A 20,263-nucleotide genomic window follows, 5' to 3' on the forward strand; every position below is an offset into this window, starting at 1 on the left:
CTCGCCTTCCTATTGGCTGACGAGATTCGGCGGATTTTTTTTTCCGGCGGCAGGATTCGGTCCTGGACCGATCGGCCTTTCCGCTGGGTATTTCGGCGGAATATCTGCCGCGGAAGCGAATTCCGCTCGCTCTTAGAGAGCATTAGAGAGAACCCAGAGCCACAAAAAAAATAAGGCGCGCAATCGTGTTAACGAGCAAAGAGCTGTGAGAAGGCAAACAGAAACTCAAACTACACAACACAAATTTATACACTGGAAGGCTAAAAAAAAAATGCCGATGCTTCCCCTAAGAACGCAGCGTCAAGCCATTAGTCTCCGGTGTCACCGGAGCATCGCATATGGAGCAAATCCCCGACCATGCAACCGACACGTGTTAGTACTTTGACAGCAGCAAGGCAACGCAAAGCCTGCCCGCTTTGCCGGTACCCAAACGCAATAACCAATAGCGGCAGGTGAAGAACTCCCAGGTGCACTATGACACTGTGTAACAACGCTGATCTTGCGGCCAAGGGTCCAGTTGCGGTTGGGCAAGAACTGCTTTCAACATCTGTTGTGCTGGACTTGCTGCTGTATTACATCGCTCCCAGTACCGTGAGGTAAAAAAAACACGCAAAAACAGATGCAACAAGTGCCCCGAGTAGCAATCCAAACCAAACGCGCCATCACTTCCTTCTTTTCCTGTGCTCGTTTTGTCTTCATTCGTTCGCAAACGCAAACAAGACCAGCAACGTTGCGCGTGCCAACAGCGGCCATACATTTGTCTCGAAGACAGCATCAGCTAGGCGCCCGTGTTGAAAGAGCGTCAACACGGAAGAAAAACGCACAGAAGCAGCATTTCCCTCGCTTTTGATGCACGGAGTATCTCCGGGAGACGGTGGCGCAAAGCTGCTCGCAAACGTTAAGAAAGAAAGAAAGAAAGAAAGAAAGAAAGAAAGAAAGAAAGAAAGAAAGAAAGAAAGAAAGAAAGAAAGAAAGAAAGAAAGAAAGAAAGAAAGAAAGAAAGAAAGAAAGGAAGAAAGAAAGAAAGGGAACAAAGAAAGAAGGAAACAAAGAAAGAAAGAAAGAAAGAAAGAAAGAAAGAAAGAAAGAAAGAAAGAAAGAAAGAAAGAAAGAAAGAAAGAAAGAAAGAAAGAAAGAAAGAAGGAAACAAAGAAAGAAAGAAAGAAAGAACTGCAGCTGGCAGCAGTTCAACTCGCACGAAAGTTCCGGTCCTACGGGAAGGCCAGACGCCGGCATGTGCAGAACGCGAAACCGCGAGCCGTCCACGCGTGAAACAGTTTCTCGCGTAAAATATTTTTGCACTCGCAGGAAGTATATACTGCCGCATACGGCCGACCGAACATGAGCCGCGCGTGATCGTATCGGCGGACCTCACGAAGGCGACTACACAGGCAAGAACCCGCAGAGGAGAACGCGACAACAAACCCTCTCAAGGACGAGCATGTTTCTTGTGACTCTGACAATGAGTCACCGGTTCGTCATCGCAAACCAAAATGTTGGAGAGTTTTAGCACGAGAGAGGTGCGCTAGCGTGCACTTATGCAGGATTAATAATGTTTGACTGTTGCGCAAGGGCAGCTGCGCAGTGCGGAGCAAGGTGGCGCTCGCACCTGACACTGAGCGTGCGCAGCAGTCATACCTTAATCCTGTATACGTCTACTGTGGCACGTTTCCGCTAGACTAACGCTCTTTATTAGAGAGACTTAGCATATCGGAGACGTGCTAGCAGAGACATGCACCAGAGACTCGGACGCCGGCTGCGCACGCGCAATGACCTCTGCTGACCGCGCTGCTGCGCGCGCGCAGGAGGTGTCCAGCAATCCGGTATACGTCTCCGCTGACACGCCTCGGCTTGGCTAAATCTCTCTGTTATGCTCGTCCGCACCAAGCCAGATTTCTCAAACCCTACCAGTCACGAAGCTAGCAATCAAAATCCTGGCACGGCTGGCCCGTTTCTCAAAGTTAGTAGACGGGACGTCTAGGCAGTCAACTAGTGAGGACACCCTGAATTTTACTCCACCATAACCATATATTTATCAGCATCACTGAGCAGTTCACCTGAATGCCGCAAATGGCGTGACCGTCAGGTGACTTGCGAAATTTGGACCAATAAAATAATAATAATAATAATAATTGGGTTTTTTGGGGAAAGGAAATGGCGCAGTATCTGTCTCATATATCGTTGGACACCTGAACCGCGCCGTTAGGGAAGGGATAAGGGAGGGAGTGAGAGAAGAAAGGAAGGAGGAGGTGCCGTAGTGGAGGGCTGCGGGATAATTTCGACCACCTGGGGATCTTTAACGTGCACTGACATCGCACAGCACACGGGCGCCTTAGCGTTTTTCCTCCATAAAAACGCAGCCACCGCGGTCGGGTTCGAACCCGGGAACTCCGGATCAGTAGCCGAGCGCTATAACCACTGAGCCACCGCGGCGGGTGGACCAATAAAAGTGCCGAGTTTCAATACGCGGAGCCCAAGGGGAGTGCAGCTAACCGGTATGCTCCAAGAACTGCGCCAACACGAAATTTTCCACTCTTTCTTTCATCACCCCCCCCCCCCCCTTTCCTCCCAGCCCCGCAAACCACGTAAACAGAACAAAGAACCGAAACAGCCTTGCGCGGCGCAGTAGGCTGCAAGCAAAGCTTAGCCGGCCCAAGCGACAGCAGCCCTGGACAACAGCCATGATCCGCAATCTTGGCATTCCACATCAAGGCTCGCGCCCCAGACCCGCTATGAAGTTCGCACATCAAAAAAAAAAAACTAAACATCCCACAGTGAGTGCAAAGCTAGGAGGCAGCCAGCTTCGCAAGCAAAGCCGAGCACTGCTGCCTCTTCTCATGCAGCGTGTTTTTTTTTTTCGTATTTCTAACTTTGCGTCTTTTTTCCCTCGCTCAAATGCGACAAACAAGGCGCGCGAACAGTTTACGTCAAGGCAGTATACGGTCGTTAGCAGGGTGTCGTCAGGGTAGCGTAAGAGTTAATCGTAACGTGTAATCTCGTGCCCGTGTACCGAAGAATGCAGCAATCGCCCCGTCGTGCCCTCTCTTCTTACATTTCTCCTTGGTTACGAAACTCTTGTCACTAGAATGCATTGCCTTTCGTCGCCGTTGGAGAAGCACAAAAAATGAAGGGAGCTCTGGCAGTCTGCCACTGAGCGCGAAACGACCCACACTGGTCTCTCTATCTGCACTGCGTTTCAGGAGAGTAGAACAAGCGGCTGGTCCGCGGCATGGACGTTCCATGGAGCGCTCAGACCGAGACACGCAAAGTACAAGAAAAAAAAAGCACCAGACCACGTACGCACAAACTCCGAGCCCAGTAACAAGCTAAACACGTGGACGAGCAGATATATCGCTGGTGCAGCGAGTGTTGCTCGAAGAAGCTAAACAGCACGCCGAAAAAAAAAAAAACAATCTCCCGCCATCTCGTAGAACGACACCCGCGAGACTTAAGAAAGGCGCGCTACACGCAGATGCAACTACAAGCGTTCCCAGACACAGTCGCTGGAGACAGCTTGAGCTGACGGCCACCATGCTCGAACGCAACCAGCAGTGGCCATTCGCCTCTTAACGCTTCTTGACGCCATAAGTAACACTTGTCACGACGTACGACCGGATTCAGGCGGACAGAGTGCCGGAAGTTATGGCGGACTAACTAAGACGCCTAGGAGAGCAAGACGTAGTTACAAGCGCGGCATAGTTATTAGCGTTGCTTCACGGTCGCCCTCCTCTTGTCGTTTTCCTGTTGCGCCTCTGAGGCACGGTGTATGGTAGCGGCGATGCTTAAGAAGCCAGGTGCAACAACGCCTGGTCTGGAGAGTGACGCGGGATAACGACGTCTTTGAAGAGAAAACGTGCGACGATCTCATGCGGACTTCATGGAGCCCCTGTAGTCGGATGAAACTCAAGAACGAAGTTGAAAATGTCGCCGTGGTTAATTAGGTTAATCGGTGGTTAATCTCCTTGCACCCGCCAACGCCGTGCGATGTCAGGCTAGCAGGTGCAAGAGGCGTAACCAAATCGTCAAGACAATCGGTCTACGTCATTGGCTGGAGGACTCGTTTCAGGGGGCAGTTGCCGCTCTGTTCTTGAGTTGTATCCGATTATAGCCTGGGCCACTAACATAGGACGCGTTGAGTTCGCCGACGCGGTGCCACACTCAAAACAATATCTCAACCACATATCAATCGTTTTTCATGTTATCTATAGATATCTGTCAGAAATGAAGGGAGCTCAAAAGAATGTGGAAAAGTTAAGAGTTCTACAGAGGATGTTGTCTGTCATACACACAACGGCCACTTTATTCCATTTTATCTCTACAAACAGCCCCGCCGCGGTGGCTCAGTGGTTAGGGCGCTCGACTACTGATCCGGAGTTCCCGGGTTCGAACCCGACCGCGGCGGCTGCGTTTTTATAGAGGAAAAACGCTAAGGCGCCCGTGTGCTGTGCGATGTCAGTGCACGTTACAGATCCCCAGGTGGTCGAAATTATTCCGGAGCCCTCCACTACGGATCTATTCGTTCCTATCTTCTTTCACTCCCTCCTTTATCCCTTCCCTTACGGCGCGGTTCAGGTGTCCGCCGATATATGAGACAGATACTGCGCCATTTCCATTCCACCAAAAACCAATTATTTATTTATTTATCTCTACAAACAGTGAATATGGCCGCCTCATTGGGAAACCCTCGGAACAACCTGTAAGGCTATAGCATTTCTTACTTTCTTATTATATATTTGCTCAGCTCGCTCTCAGCGACCCATTTGCACGAATTCTTCGTCCTTATCCGAGGTGTCATATACATCGACCACTGCACGAGTCTGTGACGTCACAGATCGGTGACGTCACATTCTGCCATCGTGATCTCGATTCCGCCCGCAAAAAAGGCGTCCAAAGGAACACAGGCGTCGGTGTAGAGTCGCAAAACCAAAGTCACTTCTTTTCTATCTCTCCCTGCAGACAAAGTCTAGAAAGTAACAGCACAGCCAAGTGTGGCGTATCTCCCCGCAACGTACAACTCGCTCTGTAAGATGTGCGTGCGATCTATATATAGATCATCGTATACGGCCGGTCGTATACGACTATATCCGTCAGCAACACCCGGACCCTACCCGGGACACACGCATAGCGCGTCTTCGGCGCGAGCTCACCAACGTGCATCTGCACAGCTCGATGCTGGTACATGCGGGTGTCGGTTGCGTGTGGCCAGGGGATTTTCAATCAGCGCCGCGTGTGCTGATTGCGATGCAGCTGAGACATTGGAGCACCTGCTCCTATACTGAGCCGATTTCGCCCAGATACGTCGCGAGATGCCCGAGGCCTACAGCACGCTGGGAATCATCCTGGACAGTCTCACGACGCTCCTGTGGCTTACGGTAGTGTGCGTGCCCCGGAAATAACAACGGTGAGCCTCTATGCAGACATCGAGCAGGTGGGCTTGACGTCCCGCCTGCTCCTCGCCAGGTAGTGCGCGCCGTGACGAGGACGCTCCGCGTGTGCTACTCTTGGACGATATCCGGCCGGGTTCCCCACCCCGGCTGCTTGTGCAGTGTGCCACGCGAGCGATTCATTAGTGACCTAACACTATGCGCGCACGAGTTTGTACTTACAGTACTGTACGTATTGTAAACATCTGTAGTCGTCGCTCGCACGCAGTACTAATTCAAACTGTGCCTGGACATTCGCGGGCGGGCGACACAAACATGTTTACTTTTTGTATTTTTTGTAAATAGCGATTATAGCAAAGGGCGGCTGAAAGTTAGGTGGGCGGATGGGATTAAGAAGTTTGCGGGCATACGGTGGGTGGAGCTGGCAAAGGACAGGGTTAATTTGAGAGATATGGAAGAGACCATGCCCTGCAGTGGGTGTAGTCAGGCTGATGATGATGAGCTTTTCTCTGTCTTTCCTCGCCACCACTCCCCTCTCTACTTCATCTCGCCATCCTCTCCCTATCCATTTTATTTACACCGGCCGCTGCTCCGGTCCTAAGGTATTAGATAGCAATTGCCGCGGCCAGCAACACCTTTTCCTTCCGAGCGTGGCGTCAAATTCATCTGAGCGGTTTGAGTGTCGCGGACCCTACCGTCCCTCTTCCCCAATCACCCACGTGCACCTTTCTTCATTGCGTCTTCAAGACAGTAAACAAAACTCAGTTTTCCCTCTGGTCAACTACGCCCGGCATCAGATGCAACACTTCCCGCCTCACACTGGACAATCAAGCGTACACAAAATTTACTACCTAATTCTCGTAAATTACGTGAAAATTTACAACCAAATAGAAAAGGGCTATGCTCCGAAGCTTCACGACTAAGCTGCTCGCAACGGTACCTGTGGCGCCATCTATCGCTTACTCATAATACTTCGCTCAGCTCTGCACTCTCGTTTTCGTTTATAAATGACATTTTGCTCGAGGGCCGCCGCGGTGGCTGAGTAGTTGTGACGCGGGTTCGATCCCGGCCGCAGCGGTCGAATTTCGATGGAGGCGAAATTTTAGAGGTCCGTGTACTGTTCGATGTCACTGCGCGTTATCGATCCCTACTTTGTGGAAATTCCCGGAACCCTTCATAGCTTGAGTCGCTTTGGGACGTTAAACCCCCATAGACCCTTTTGCTCGCAAAATGCGGAAAAGTAGCAAGAATGTAACAGCGCTAGACGGGGCTTGGGGAACGAGACACACACTTGCGCTCACCAAAAGGTTGATACAAATAACGCAGGTTGAAAACTAAACATTTTGACAGATTTGCCTGTCTGGTTGGGTTTGAAGACTTATAATAAACTGCACAACTCAAACCAAAAATTTTAACTTTAGCCCAACGTTTCGAAGCCGACTCGGCTTCAAAACGTTGGGTTAAAGTTAAAATTTTTGGTCGGAGTTGTGCAGTTTATTATAAATAACGCAGGAGCGCAGGCAAGAAGCAAGCAAGCATAGCGCCAGGTGTAAAAGTAATTCTAAAAACGGCTGATACGGACTCGTTGGTACATGTTGACGGAAAGGGTGCTCGTTCTCCATACCCTTCGTCCCGTCTTGGCGGTGTTACATCCCTTTCGTCAGCATGTACCAAACAGCCCGTACCAGCCCTGTTCTAGAAAGCAACTGTCACTGGTACTGAGAAAAAACCGCCCACACTCGGTGACGAGCCTTCAATGCCGCCGAAAATGCTCAGAGACAACAACGGAGCGCCGTGTTTGCACTGGCCTGCATGAGTTAGAACGCAGAGAAACGTGAATTCTGCGCTCTTTGCAATAGCGCCTCGATCTGCCAGGCTAGTGTTGACGTGGAGAAGTGCCACACTACACAGGTAACACGAAACTGACAACCAGTAGCCACCCAGAACCGAGGAAACACAGTTCAAGTCCATACAGTGACTAGCACTCATTCCCAGGCGTGTTGACAACACCGACTGGACTTTCCTTCGAGACGTCACGAGGTGGAGGCACATACGCGCAACACCAACTCAAATTGATCGCCGAAGCGTTCCCGCTGGTAACGTGATGTGCGTCATTATAATATTCGATTCGAAAACGCGCAAGGCGTAACCTATGATGTTATGATGTTCTGGATAATTTCAGTCAGCTATGAGCCACTGCTTTAGCATAGCACATACCCCTACCACTACTGCTTACCGCGTACCATGCTCAGCGACTGAGCACGAGCTGATTGGTCCCGGCGAGGCAGACAAGCGCGCTGTTGACGGGACCGTGGCGCCACCTGGTGCCCTCAGGGCGACCTGCGCATGCGCAGTGGCGGCTTGCGGTACGCGCTATGCTAAATGTAGACACATTAAGCCTACTGTGTACCGTGCTACCTTTACATTTACCTGATTACCGGGAGCCCGCCCACCGCCGGTGAGCACGCGCTGATTGGTCCCGATGCTGCAGGCGCGCGCGCGGCTGCCGAGTACTTGGCGCCGTCAAGACGATTTCCGCATGCGCATTGGCAGCGCGCGGGTTCCCGGTACTATGGTACCGTTAAAGGTGGCACAGTACGCGGTATGTTAAAGGTGTTTAGTATCTACTATATGGAGGCGGCCGTGGCAGGCGGAGGCAGGGGTGGACAGCAGCATAGACAGCTTTCGAGGCTTTATAAGCGCAGATTTTTTTCCAATAACACTTGAATTGATAGGCAGTGCTGCATTTGCCTGTTCTTGCTCGCAGTGGCCCTTTCGCGCTGTTCAAAGACATTAGGGGCTTGACAGGTTCGACAGCGAGAGGCTGTCAGACTTGTCAAATAAAAAAATACAGGCTACCGCAAAATCTGTGCTCGCAGATTCATCCGCATTCGAGACATAAGGCGATCTTAAGATCACATTTAGAAAAAATCATGTTTTTAAATGCCGGCGACGCACACCCGAGCCCACTTTGTGACATCACGGAGCGAGCACTGCAGCCTTGAAAGCCGGGTGTTGGTACCGACCGCTAGGTAATTGTCCATCAGCTTCCATTTTGATTCCTTCTCTCCCATGCAGATTTACTCTCTCATTCTTCTCCGCCAATTAACTAATTTCCTCTTACATATTTTACCTTCAGTAAACTTCTGGTGATAGTGGCGGCCATGCACTAAAGGGCTACACGCTCTATTGGGTCGTTCTTCATCTTTTTCTTGCCTTGAATGCAGCAACAAACAACGCTCTTATCACTGAACTTTTTCCAGCGCTACCAGAACTATAAAATCGGAAGTGTCCACCCTTTCCCTCATGTTCTCTCTCTCGGTCTGCTCAGCCATCACTGCCTTGGAATCTGTCCATACTTAGCGTTTGGTAGTGGTGGTCAAAGCGCGCGTCGGCGCCGGAGTCTCGCGAAGCCGTACGACGAGAGTACAGGTATGATACAGTGACGCGAGCGGGGGCTGCTCCTATTGTTCAGCGCGTACCTGTTTGGGTAGAGAGAAGCGGCGGCCTTGTCGTCGACCACACTTGAAGCATGGCAGCCTCCCCTCCGCTTCTTCCTACTGCTTCTCGGCGCGGAATGCACCTTCTTTCGCGTCTTTCCTGCGTCTCTGTTTCTGATGTTTGCCAAGCAGCGTTTATACCATTGTTATGTATTAGGATGGACAAGTAGGTATGCAAGAACAGGCCAAGAGCGCAAATTATCTCTTTTTAAGGTTCCAGATGTGAAGAACAATAGCTTGTTCGGAAAACAACATTTCATAAATTCGACTTGTCCTAGGCTGCGGAAGTGCTGTGTGCATTTCTGCACTTTGATTTTGAAGAATTATATGTACACATCAGAAACGCTTGACACACATGCGTTTCCGATACTTCTACCTAACCTTCCGCCTATTTGAGCAAGAACACTCAAATTGCAGAGCTCTAAAGGTGAAGATAGCAGATGTAGGCGCCGGGAAATATCAGGGATAATTGAGCTTGCTGCAGATATCATGCTATTCAAACAGGTGGCAATGGTACAGATGTTGCTGTATAGGCGACGCTGAGGCGAAGCTTCCACCGAAGCAGACGAAGTTCGTCTCGCTGACCTCTGTATATACACTGCATCTATTTTGTACCGCATTCATCTCTGAGCTTTCCTTACTCCTGCTACGTGTTTTTTATGCTGAACACAACCATAAAGAAAACAATGAAAATCATTTTTTAGGCACCGCGGTGGCTCAGTGGTTAGGGCGCTCAACTACTGATCCGGACTTACCGGGTTCGAACCCGACTGCGGCGGCTGCGTTTTCATGGAGGAAAAATGCTAAGGCGCCCATGTGCTGTGTGATGTCAGTGCACGTTAAAGATCCCCAGGTGGTCAAAATTATTCCGCAGCCCTCCACTATGGCACCTCTTCTTCCTTTCTTCTTTCACTCACTCCTTTATCCCTTCCCTTACAGGCGGCTCAGGTGTCCGCCCATATATGAGACAGATACATGACAGATACTGCGCCATTTCCTGTCCCCAAAAACCAATTATTATTATTATTAGGCGTTGGAAAGTAAGGACATTGGTGAAAAAAGGTTGCTTTATGGAAATGCACCGTAAGTTTGAAGACGTTTACTATAATAAGCATATTGATGCGTGACGAGTGTATCTTGCAGTCAACCATCCCGCAGTCCACGAAAATTGTGGGTTGTTTGCAACAATATATCTTACAACCGCTTTCCATATTCGTCAAAATCTTGTGCACACCATTGTGACAGAAATACAGCCAGATGCACATTATCAAGTACTTCTATATTTTTCCTCCGATTTTTTGCTTGGCGGTAGAGTCACTGAATAACATAAGTGCACATATGTAAAAAAACGTTGCACAGTTTTCGCTAGATGCATCATAAATGCAACCGTCCATCATACCATGATGCAATTCTAAAATATCAAGATTTTACTCCTAACTAGCCTCTGACCATTTCTTATAGTCTATAGTCAGTTACAACTTGACAATGCAGCAAAGCCTCTGCCTAAACAGAATTTTTGCTACCCTCCTTGCTCTGAGATATAAGGTAGTTCCTAGAACCATTGCTAGCTGGACAAAATCCCTCATTCGAGGAAAGCTCATGATGACAAATATGAAGTTGAAGAAGTTAGAAACAGCTTTTGTGAGTACCGTATTTACTCGAATGTAACGCGACCACGATTGTAACGCGAGGGTCGACTTTTTGAGTGTGAAAAGAGAAAAAGAAAAACGATTGTAACGCGAGGGCAGACTTTGGGCGTGCGACAGAAAAACCGAAAGAACCCGAATGTGACACGAGGAACCAACATCGCACAGTTATGAGGGTCAAAGACAACTTTATTGAAATACAAGCCAAACAGGCATTCCTATACACCCTCATCCTCACGGCAGTTCTCGCCGTCACTGTCATCATCACAGCTTGACTCTTCTTTGTCACTAGCTGCCTCCCACAGCAGGTCGTCCTCGCTTCCGTCAGAAGCATTTGAAATTGAGCATTTCTTAAATGCGCAGAAGCCCAAATCATGAGGCAGCCAGTACCAGGCTGCTGAAACCCAGTGGGCAACGGTAGATGCTCTTGGGCATTTCAGCCTACCTGCAGGTGTTGTTGTTGATCCGGTTTCAATCCACTCCTAGTATAATTGCCGCAAGCGATCCTTGAAGGGCTTGTTCATGCAAACGTCCAGAGGCTGAAGAATGGAGGTCATGCCACCCGGTATAACGAGATGCGTTCAGTCACACTGCAGCTTTTGTCTGACACCGGGTGTCAGGTGACCTTGGAAAGAGACCAGAACCAATATTGCTTCCGGATGCAGCAATGCGCCCGGCCTTCGGTCCCACACGCTTTGAATCCAATCTATGACAAGATTCGAGTCCATCCAACCTTTTTCGTGACAGCGCACGATAACGTCTTTCGGGAAAGTTTCCTTCGGGATCGTCTTCCGGCGAAAAATGATGAATGGAGGGAGCTTGCAGCCGTCAGCCAAACATGCCAGCATAACGGTAATACGATTTTTTTCGTTGCCTGTGCTTCTAAGGCGAACTTCATGCTCACCAGACTTGTGCACTGTTCTGGACATAGGCATGTCCAGATACACGGGGGTCTGGTCGGCACTGACGATATGTCCAAGTGGCATGTTGGTAGAGCAACAAAGATCGATGACGTAGCGCTGGAACTCTCGAAGTTTTGATTCGAAGTCCCCGGGCAGCTTCTGGCACATAGAAGTCGTGGGTCGAAGGGAGAACCCGGCCATTTGCATAAACTTCTGCACCCAGCCTCGTGATGTCTTAAACTGGTTTTGGGTCAAACCCGTGTCCCGCGCAAGCTCCTTTGCTTTGCACTGAAGCATTTCAATGCTTACTCCAAGTAGTCAAGAACGTTGCTCGCTAATGAACTCTGCAAGGCGACGCTCCAACTCCGGGAAGCGGCCTTTCTTGGGCCCCCGAAAGCCTTTTCGCAGGCTGTTGCAGATAAACAATTCCTCGCGATGTTTCCTCCATCCCCTGATCGTCGATTCGTTGACGAGACGTCTTGCAGCCGCTGAATTTCCCACTTTCTCAGCAAGCAGAACTGAGTTGCGCTTGAAGCCAGCTGTACACTGAGCGCGTGAGCACGCCATTCCGCTTGAAGACAACTCGACCATTTGATGGGGATAGGCCTAAGACTCGAAGCACGGAACGCACAACTACACGCACTGGCACCAAACACGAGAAAGAGCGAACAAAGCGCGCTGCTCCATGCCCTCCTGCCTGTTAGTCACGTGGCGACGTTTTTGCATCAGTTGCAAGGATTAACAGACAGATGGCGGTGGGATCGCTCGCTCCTTTGCTGGCGTCTTGGCAGCGATTGCGAGCGCTCGGTGCCTCCAAGATGGCTGTTTCATTTTGCGGTCACGGAGACCACACAACCTCGCTACAGGTTGCGAGCATTCATCAAGAGGTGGCACCCTCTCATCGCGCCAGTGACTCTAGCTGACTTCGACTCTTGTTGGCTTGTTCTCACTGGCGTCGTTTTTTTTTTTTTTTTGCGTATGCGATTAGGTTGCCACTTTGTCCTAGTAGTTGTGACCTGTGGTTCACGTACTGCTTGACCGGCGAGTTGGAGTGCGTGATTTCGAATGACCAGTACAATCAATGCACACGTTTGACACATGAAATGATTTTAATAGTGTTTGTTTGGTGCTCTTCACAGCGTTTTTAAACCTACTATTCGATTGTAACGCGGGGGGTGACATTTCCTTTCTTTCGGTAAAAAAACTCGCGTTACATTCGAGTAAATACGGTATAAGTAGATTGTAATAGATACAAAAATAGTTTTCCTCAGCAAAAACTCTACATGGAAAAGCTGAGAAATAAGCACCTGACGAAAAGTGAACATACGCATTTTTCTACTCATAAGATGTTTTATTCGCTTTTTTAGGCAATTCCTCTTGAACTTTTCTCTACGAAAATTCCTCAACGAATTTTTTTCACTTTTTTACGTGATTCTTATACAAACCTTCCTCTATGAAAATTCGTCTATGAATTTTATTCACATAGTCATGTGAATAACGTCACATTATTTTGAAACAAAAGATTTTTTTATGCACTGTCACAATGCTAGCTGGAAAATATAATGACCAGTATACTCCACATTTTTCAGGCCATGTAACGCTTCCGTGTCAATGCGTCATTCTGACATCCAAATGAATGCGCATTGTCGGTGACATCAAAATGCCTCTCTGCTGCCGAGCATGTTTGGTGCGCTCTCTTCATCCATGACAAAGAAAATGGCCAAGACACACAAGCGGCTGTTTTCTCTCCAGGCAGCCAGCAGAAATCCCTTTTCCTTCCTACTTATTGTGGTAAGAGAAAGATTCTGACCACATTGTGGCAAAAATGTTTGAGTTCATCAGGAAAATATGCGGTGTTAGTGCTAAAACACGAACACAAAAAGACCTTTTTTCCTCGTAACCTTGCTTTTATTGTGCATATCTGGGGAATTTCTGCACCCATTCAAGGGGTAATGGGTCGACATTGACCAGCTGAGAGTTTTTTGCAAGTATAAAATACGGCCATATGCACACCAGTCCTGGGATGCTGATCGCACTTTCACGGCAGCATCGTCTGAGGCAATGTGGGGACGCTGATGACAACAGGGGTCTCCCCATCGGCAGCCAAGCTATGACTCCATCCCTCGCTGGATTTTTTCCATGTCGCAGCACACAGAACACACACATGTTATTTGCATGACACCTCTTATATGCATGGCACAAATGAAGTTGGCTGCCATATAGTTACTGGCTGCCGAGGCGTCGGAGTACAGAGGGATCAGCTGATGTAATGCCTCGACGCTGGTGCTCGCTAGGCATTTCTTGTTCACGTCACAGCATTCACAAGGCAGTAAACACAGCGACAACACGACTATGACAACTTTTTCATAAGTATATGTTTCATAATGTTCATGACAAATTGGACAAAATAAGCGTAGCAAGCACGCAAAGCCAGCAGTTGAGGTGACAGGATACTGCGATGTGCCAATGGCCATTTTGAAAGAAGTTGTCATTTTGCTACAATCTAAGCCCATGAAGTTGCCACAATTGACAGGTGAATTATATAGTACTAATTTGAGGGGTTATTAGGAGACAGGTGGGCTTACGCAACCCACTGGTTGGGCTTATGCGACCCAGGCTGCTCTTCCCGAACAACCTCTTGCAAGCAATCACTAATTTTACTGCCACCTACCACAGTGATCAGTTTGCTCGCAATCCCGTGGGTAGGTTGGGATGACGCCACAAGGTCACGTGACCTAGGTGGCCCACGTATGTTGCTTCTCCGGTGATTTTTCACTCACAACACCAACGCCGACAAAGTCAAAGAAGTCAACGCCAGATTTTCTGCACAGAGCAAGCCTTAACACTTTCACTTTAAATTGTTGCCACACACTTGAAATTCATTTAGTAGTTTTTTTTTTACCTGCTGATGTTTGTTGCTCCCGTTCCATTATGTTCCCTCTTGCCTTGTTTTGCAGTCACATCTCCACCTATCAGACAGTTTTTCTTTCCAAGTATCTGATGCTTTTACTGTTTGCACATCATCACCACTAGATATCAATATTTTAGCCATTGTATAAGAGAAGGAAAATAGTACTTGAAATGCAAACATCAAGGAATGAAACAGGGCATAAAAGAAAACTCATGCACTTCAGTTAACCATGCATAAAATTTTATGGGTTATGAAGCAAAAAAAAACTTACTTTAGCCATGGCAGGAGGTGCCTCTCTTTGTAGCTGTCAAAAATCCATTCCTTCTTGACAATCTTGCCACCAGCTGCTTTCACCTGGATATACTTTGGGGTGTTCAGGAAGGCACACCTGGAAAAGAACAATTCAAGGCACATATATGGTGCCACTTTCCTAAACTCTCTCCAGCACCATGCAACCTGCTACATCAGAATGGAAGCCTAAGTAGCAGAAAAATACCTATCCGAAATCATGAGACATAAATAGGACCTGTCTACAGGACTAGGGAAATTCTTAGTATTACTGTCAGCATCACAAAAAATGCAAACATAACAACTGAAACGCGAACAGAAAAACTTGTGAAGATTTTTGCCAAAACAGAATGAACATTGGCGTGCTTGATTTTCACTTCGATGATATGAACGCCACTGCGTGGAAGTGTTCATAAACGCCACTTTAATTTCTTCTCCAGCAGCTAACTTTTTTTTTTTCTTGTATTCGAGTATCAGTTTTCCTGTTTGTGTTTCATTTTACACTGGTGACACACACGTTTGCCTAATAAAATGACCGCTCACACAGAGAAATAACAAGCTGTGCTCCGCTATACAAATTGTCAGTAATGGAAATCTCAAGATGTTTTATCCTACGTGAATCCATGTTAACTCTAATTCACATCATTCAGGTGTGAACTTCAATCTAACTTAGCTTCTCCTATAAAATTCCAATTTAAGCACCACAATGTCGTCTCATGCAACAATCTGAGTTGAAGTGCATATTGTAGAGAATACAGCATGCAAGAAAAGCAAAAGTAGGAACAGATTGACAAAGCATATAAGTGCATTTTTCGCTCCATAAGGAAATGAAACACTAAGTACTGTGAAGCATCTCTTTAGTGTGCCCTGCTGCACATTTAGTGCACCCTACACGCATAAAATTCTGCATGCGTAGATGTTACTAGGAATATGTAAACAAATAAACTATCTACAAGAAAGAGGTGCAGCAGCAGTGAATGTCACAAACCAATTGGCCATGTGGCACTATTTACCCCTCTTATAAACAGTTTAGTTTAGTTTATGGAGGCTTAACGTCCCAAAACGACTCAGGCTATGAGGGACGCCGCAGTGAAGGGCTCCGGAAATTTTGACCAAGTGGTGTTCTTTAACTTGTTCTGGCATCGCACAGCACACGGGCCTCTAGAATTTCGCCTCCATCGAAATTCGACCGCTACGGCCAGGATCGAACCCGCGTCTTACGGGTCAGCAGCCGAGCGCCGTAACCACTGAGCCACCATGGCGGCCAGGACTGGAATTTGTGCGACACACTAGGGATGTACTGGCAGGTTACAGTAATAGGTCAATGTGTCAGCAATAGATTAACTGTACTGACATGTATGACAACCAACTTACAAATCAGTTCTCAAAACAAGCATACACATTACCCCATATCAAATCTGCTACAACTGGGTCAAGCAACCTTGCCACTATTCATTTCTCCTTTATATTCCAAAGATAAAGGCATATCATACATGAAATAGAAACCAAATTGGCCATCTATTTCTTATTGTTGCTACCCAGCCATCCTGTATTCTTTTTCACAACTTCCTTTAGTGTGTGCCATTATTCTCACAGCCTTCTTAACTGTTTTAAATGGGCCTTGCAGTTCAATTATGTTGCCCATATAGTGCCAGAAGCAAAGCTGCTGTACCATATTCTCCCGAAACATTAAAACAATATAACAGCATCAATCATCACATCACTTTTATACAAAGTGCCTGAAATAAGCTTTCATGCTCTGGTATACTTGTGGCAATATTGTCATCACACTGGAACCTCATTAATTCAAATAGTTTGAATAGTTTTATTCAAACTGATGCTTTAGTTCAGCCAACATCATGTGGACTAAAAAGGCGGCCCTAAATTCAAATTCCATATAAGTGAACAAATTCTTTATCCTCTTCGAGTTTAAATCAGAGCCGACTGTATTTTCGTAAACTCCAAAACAGTACCTCTTTAAGAGGCTTTAAAGAAGTACACTAATCACTAGACTCGACTGTGTGGCGTCTCCTCAGTTACTTACACCAGGTGAGTGCAAGAGCGGTCCCAGTCTGCCTTGTACCTGGCACCCATCTCCAGGGCTTTGTCTCGAATCTGGGACCGAAGCGGGTTTTGGAAGCCACTGAGTACAAACACCACGCCTTTCATGAGCTCTTCAAACTTCTTTGCTGGCTTCTCCTTTTTCTCTGAAGAGGAAGCAAATGAGACACAATAGTAACTGTGACATATTATTATGTTAAATTTAAACACATATTATTCACTGCAACCTGCAAATGTTAGTTGCTGCTTATATTCTTCACAGCTTCACCCAACATATTTTTTTCTCACCACGTGTATGTCCAGGAAGCCCCTCCTCCACAATTCTCAATTTAGACGTCCTCCTAAGTCAATTTTGTGTACACAGTATGTAACCAATACTTCTCTGACATAATAAATTTGCTCTGGCTTGTTTTGAGGGCCAAGAGCATGTATTTAATGCTCACAGTTGCCCAAGAAGAAAGAAAATGATGAGAATTTATGAAATCACAGCTTTCTCAGTCTTTACAGTATCATGACTATGACAATTGGCTTCCAAACACAAGTCCACAAGTCAAACGCTGTGCCACTGTGGCTGGATTTTGGCAGCAGCCAAATGTAGAAACTCATTCGTGCAATGTGATGCTAGCGCATTTTAAAGTACCCCACGTAGTCGAAATTAGTTTGAAGTTTGAAACTCTTCACAGCAGAGTGCGTTGAAAGTCCATCAATCTAACTCATCACTCTTCTTTTGGCCATCACTAAGCAAAAACAAATGCTCACACACACACACACACACACTTATGCACTCCTTCCAGTACCTAGCTCAACGTTACTGTGCAATTTGCGGACAAATATACCCTTCACATGACCATTTGTGAAAAATAAGAATTTTGATACCTGCTGTAAATGAACAAAAAAGCCAAAGGATTGCACTCCGTTCACAGCCGATGTTACTGTTTTATTCCAAACTGGTAGTACCTACACATTAAAGTCAGCTGACGAACTGTGCAAGGACAGCCACATTCTATTAAAGGAAATACAATGCTAATTTTTCGAGCAATTACACAGTAGAACCTCATTAGCGCGTTTTTTAAGACATGCAGAAGAAAAGCACAATGTCCGGAAAAACATACAATCCAAAACGATTAAGGTTCTGGAAAATACAACAAAATAGAGTACAAAGACATTCATTAACACTTTCACTAACTAAAAAGGCTGGTTGCTGTTCACTGGCACAAGGTCTGAAGAGCATTTCCAGTGCTTGTAGAGTTTTAGCCACATTTGCGTTGTCCTTGACACGAAAAAACATTGCAACACATCCAGCCCAGCGATGGCAAGGGTGAAAGTAGGAAGATGCTATGTGTCATTACCGCTGCCATCTTCTAGTGCTTTGCCTCATCGCACTTGTACACTATGAAGAAGCCACTCTTGCAGCTACCTATCGCTGTTGTACTTCTAGTGTTGCATGCCTCCGGATCGACTAGCTCAGATTATATTGGTCACTAAATGTATCATACGATCAGAATTCAGTGAATTTATTTATGTCTACTGACAAACCGCATTATCTGGAAATGCATTAACCAGAAAAAAAAAAATTTCAACACTATCGGGCATTTTTGTTCCTCACGATTGTGCATGCATGAAGCAGGAAATTGTACAAACGAAAAATGTATAAACAAGGTTCTACTGTATACACTTTTCATTATTCTCATCCCCCCGTCTTGGATCAACGAAACAAGGTAATGGTAGAGAGAGGGTAGGAAGATGAGTTTCTTTACAATGTAAAGTGAACAGTGGAAGGGAGAGCCTCAGGATGCTTAGTCAACGTTTCGACAAGAGGACTTGCCTTCGTCTGGGCGTCACCAGTAATGCCCATGTGACTATGTGCCTTAAATTCTTGTTAACTAAACCAAAAATTATTACTAAGTTGAAACAGGAAATGAGGATACAAAAAAGTAATGCAAATGATACCAAGACCATTCAACAAGCCTGCACAAGAACCTTTTTCATTTTTTGCTTATATGACACTTTTAAGTACTCAACTCAGGATCAGCTTTCCTGGAGAGTGCAAAGCAATAAATGCTGCAGGCTTACTCTGAGCTTTTGGTGTCTGTGGCCTCTGTGCTTCCTTCGGCGTTGCTTTCTCGACAACAACAGGTTTCTTTTTTGTCTCAGATGGTGTAGGCCTCTGGGCTGCTGGCACAGTGGGAGGCTTCGGAGCCTTTGGTGCAGGTGAAGCTGAAGAACTGTCTTTTGCTTCTTCTGTTGCATCCTTTTCCTAAGATAAGTGCATTTTGCACAAAGGAAAAAAAATGTTCAACCGTTACCTGATCCTAAATAAAGCAGGATAAGTCTTATTTCTTCACTAAGGCCTTCCCGTCACCTCTGGCCACAGAGAGCATTTCATGAAACAAGCAAATTGCCAGGCGTATGTGTGCCCTTTTCCATGTATCACATATTTAGCCACTAATTTTATCGCACCTATACACCAACTGTGCATTCATTTGCAGATTCAGAAACATGATGGTAACCAGTTAACACATTTACCAGCTCTGGGACGATGTCACAGGCCAAAAAAGAACATACAGATTTCTTTACATTTGGGACCTTCCTAGTCTGCACACAGTTTAAATTCATAGGCCTGCATGACATAACATCTCATGTCCACGTAGACTCACAGGCACTCTCTTACAGGGACAATAAGAAACAGAAACAAGCATGAGGTTCAATTGAGTTTAAGAAAGCCAAAGGCTTCACTTTATCATATCTCAAACACCCATAAACCAGTAGAAGTATTTCTTATCAATTTCCCTCCCGTGGAGGAGTCCAAGCAGAGAAAAGCATTTTAAAGCACAAAACACTGTCACTACTGCAATAACTGATTCCTGATACACTTGTCTTCTGGTCATGCACATGATTTGCCACCCAAGGCTGCGTGCAACAGCATTGTCCTTGACCAACACCCAGGAGAGGATTTATGGGTAGATTTAGGAAGGCCAAAGCTCTAAGAGCCATATTGTTTTATTGAGAGCCATCCTTTGTTTTTACAGACCAAAGGACAACACAGACATGTTTCATACTACAAACTGAAATGAGCTTTCGTTCTGCGCCATTCTGCTTCACTCCTTTTACCTTCTTCCTCATGAGTAGAATAGCCAAGCAGGCACTGCCTGGTTAACCTCCCTGCTTTCCATTTTTTCTCTCCCTTCGAGAAGGCGGTTCCTAATGCATGGTGCTTTTTTCAACCTTTATTTGCAAAAATAAAAGGGGGGGCGATAGTGCTAGTGTGCTTCTTTATCAGAAAATGTCCTGCTCATGTTAGTTTTCACCACCATAAAGACCCGTGTATAATATGGACCTGTGTAATGTGAAGTAGAATTCAGGTTTAACAAAAACAGCAAAAAAATTTCATCCACGTATAATGTGAGTGGGGAAAGTCCATCAAATCATTTATTTGCATGGCATTTCACACTTAATTGATCGTCATCAGCAGGTATACTGTCTTCCAGCAGTCCCTTGTTAAAAATATCTTTCCACAGACATTTGTCTTCGGTACCGTTGAGCTTGTTCGATACATTCCTTTTCTTGAAAG

At 46.5% G+C, this 20,263-nt stretch overlaps 1 protein-coding gene across 4 annotated transcripts in view; it reads right to left on the bottom strand.

The window, feature by feature from the left end:
* The window catches only part of XRCC1 (DNA repair protein XRCC1), a 75,799-nt gene that overhangs the window by 46,283 nt on the left and 9,253 nt on the right, over positions 1-20,263 (bottom strand). For all 4 annotated transcript variants that reach the window (XM_077626823.1, XM_077626821.1, XM_077626820.1 and 1 more), the window contains 3 exons: positions 18,766-18,949; positions 16,676-16,838; positions 14,615-14,731 (listed from right to left, as the gene is read on the bottom strand). In XM_077626823.1, the coding sequence (XP_077482949.1) occupies positions 14,615-14,731; positions 16,676-16,838; positions 18,766-18,949 (464 nt within the window). The remainder of the gene's footprint in view (positions 1-14,614; positions 14,732-16,675; positions 16,839-18,765; positions 18,950-20,263) is intronic.

The sequence above is a fragment of the Amblyomma americanum genome, chromosome 6 (assembly GCF_052857255.1).
Source record: "Amblyomma americanum isolate KBUSLIRL-KWMA chromosome 6, ASM5285725v1, whole genome shotgun sequence".
Classification (NCBI taxonomy): Eukaryota; Metazoa; Arthropoda; class Arachnida; order Ixodida; family Ixodidae; genus Amblyomma; species Amblyomma americanum.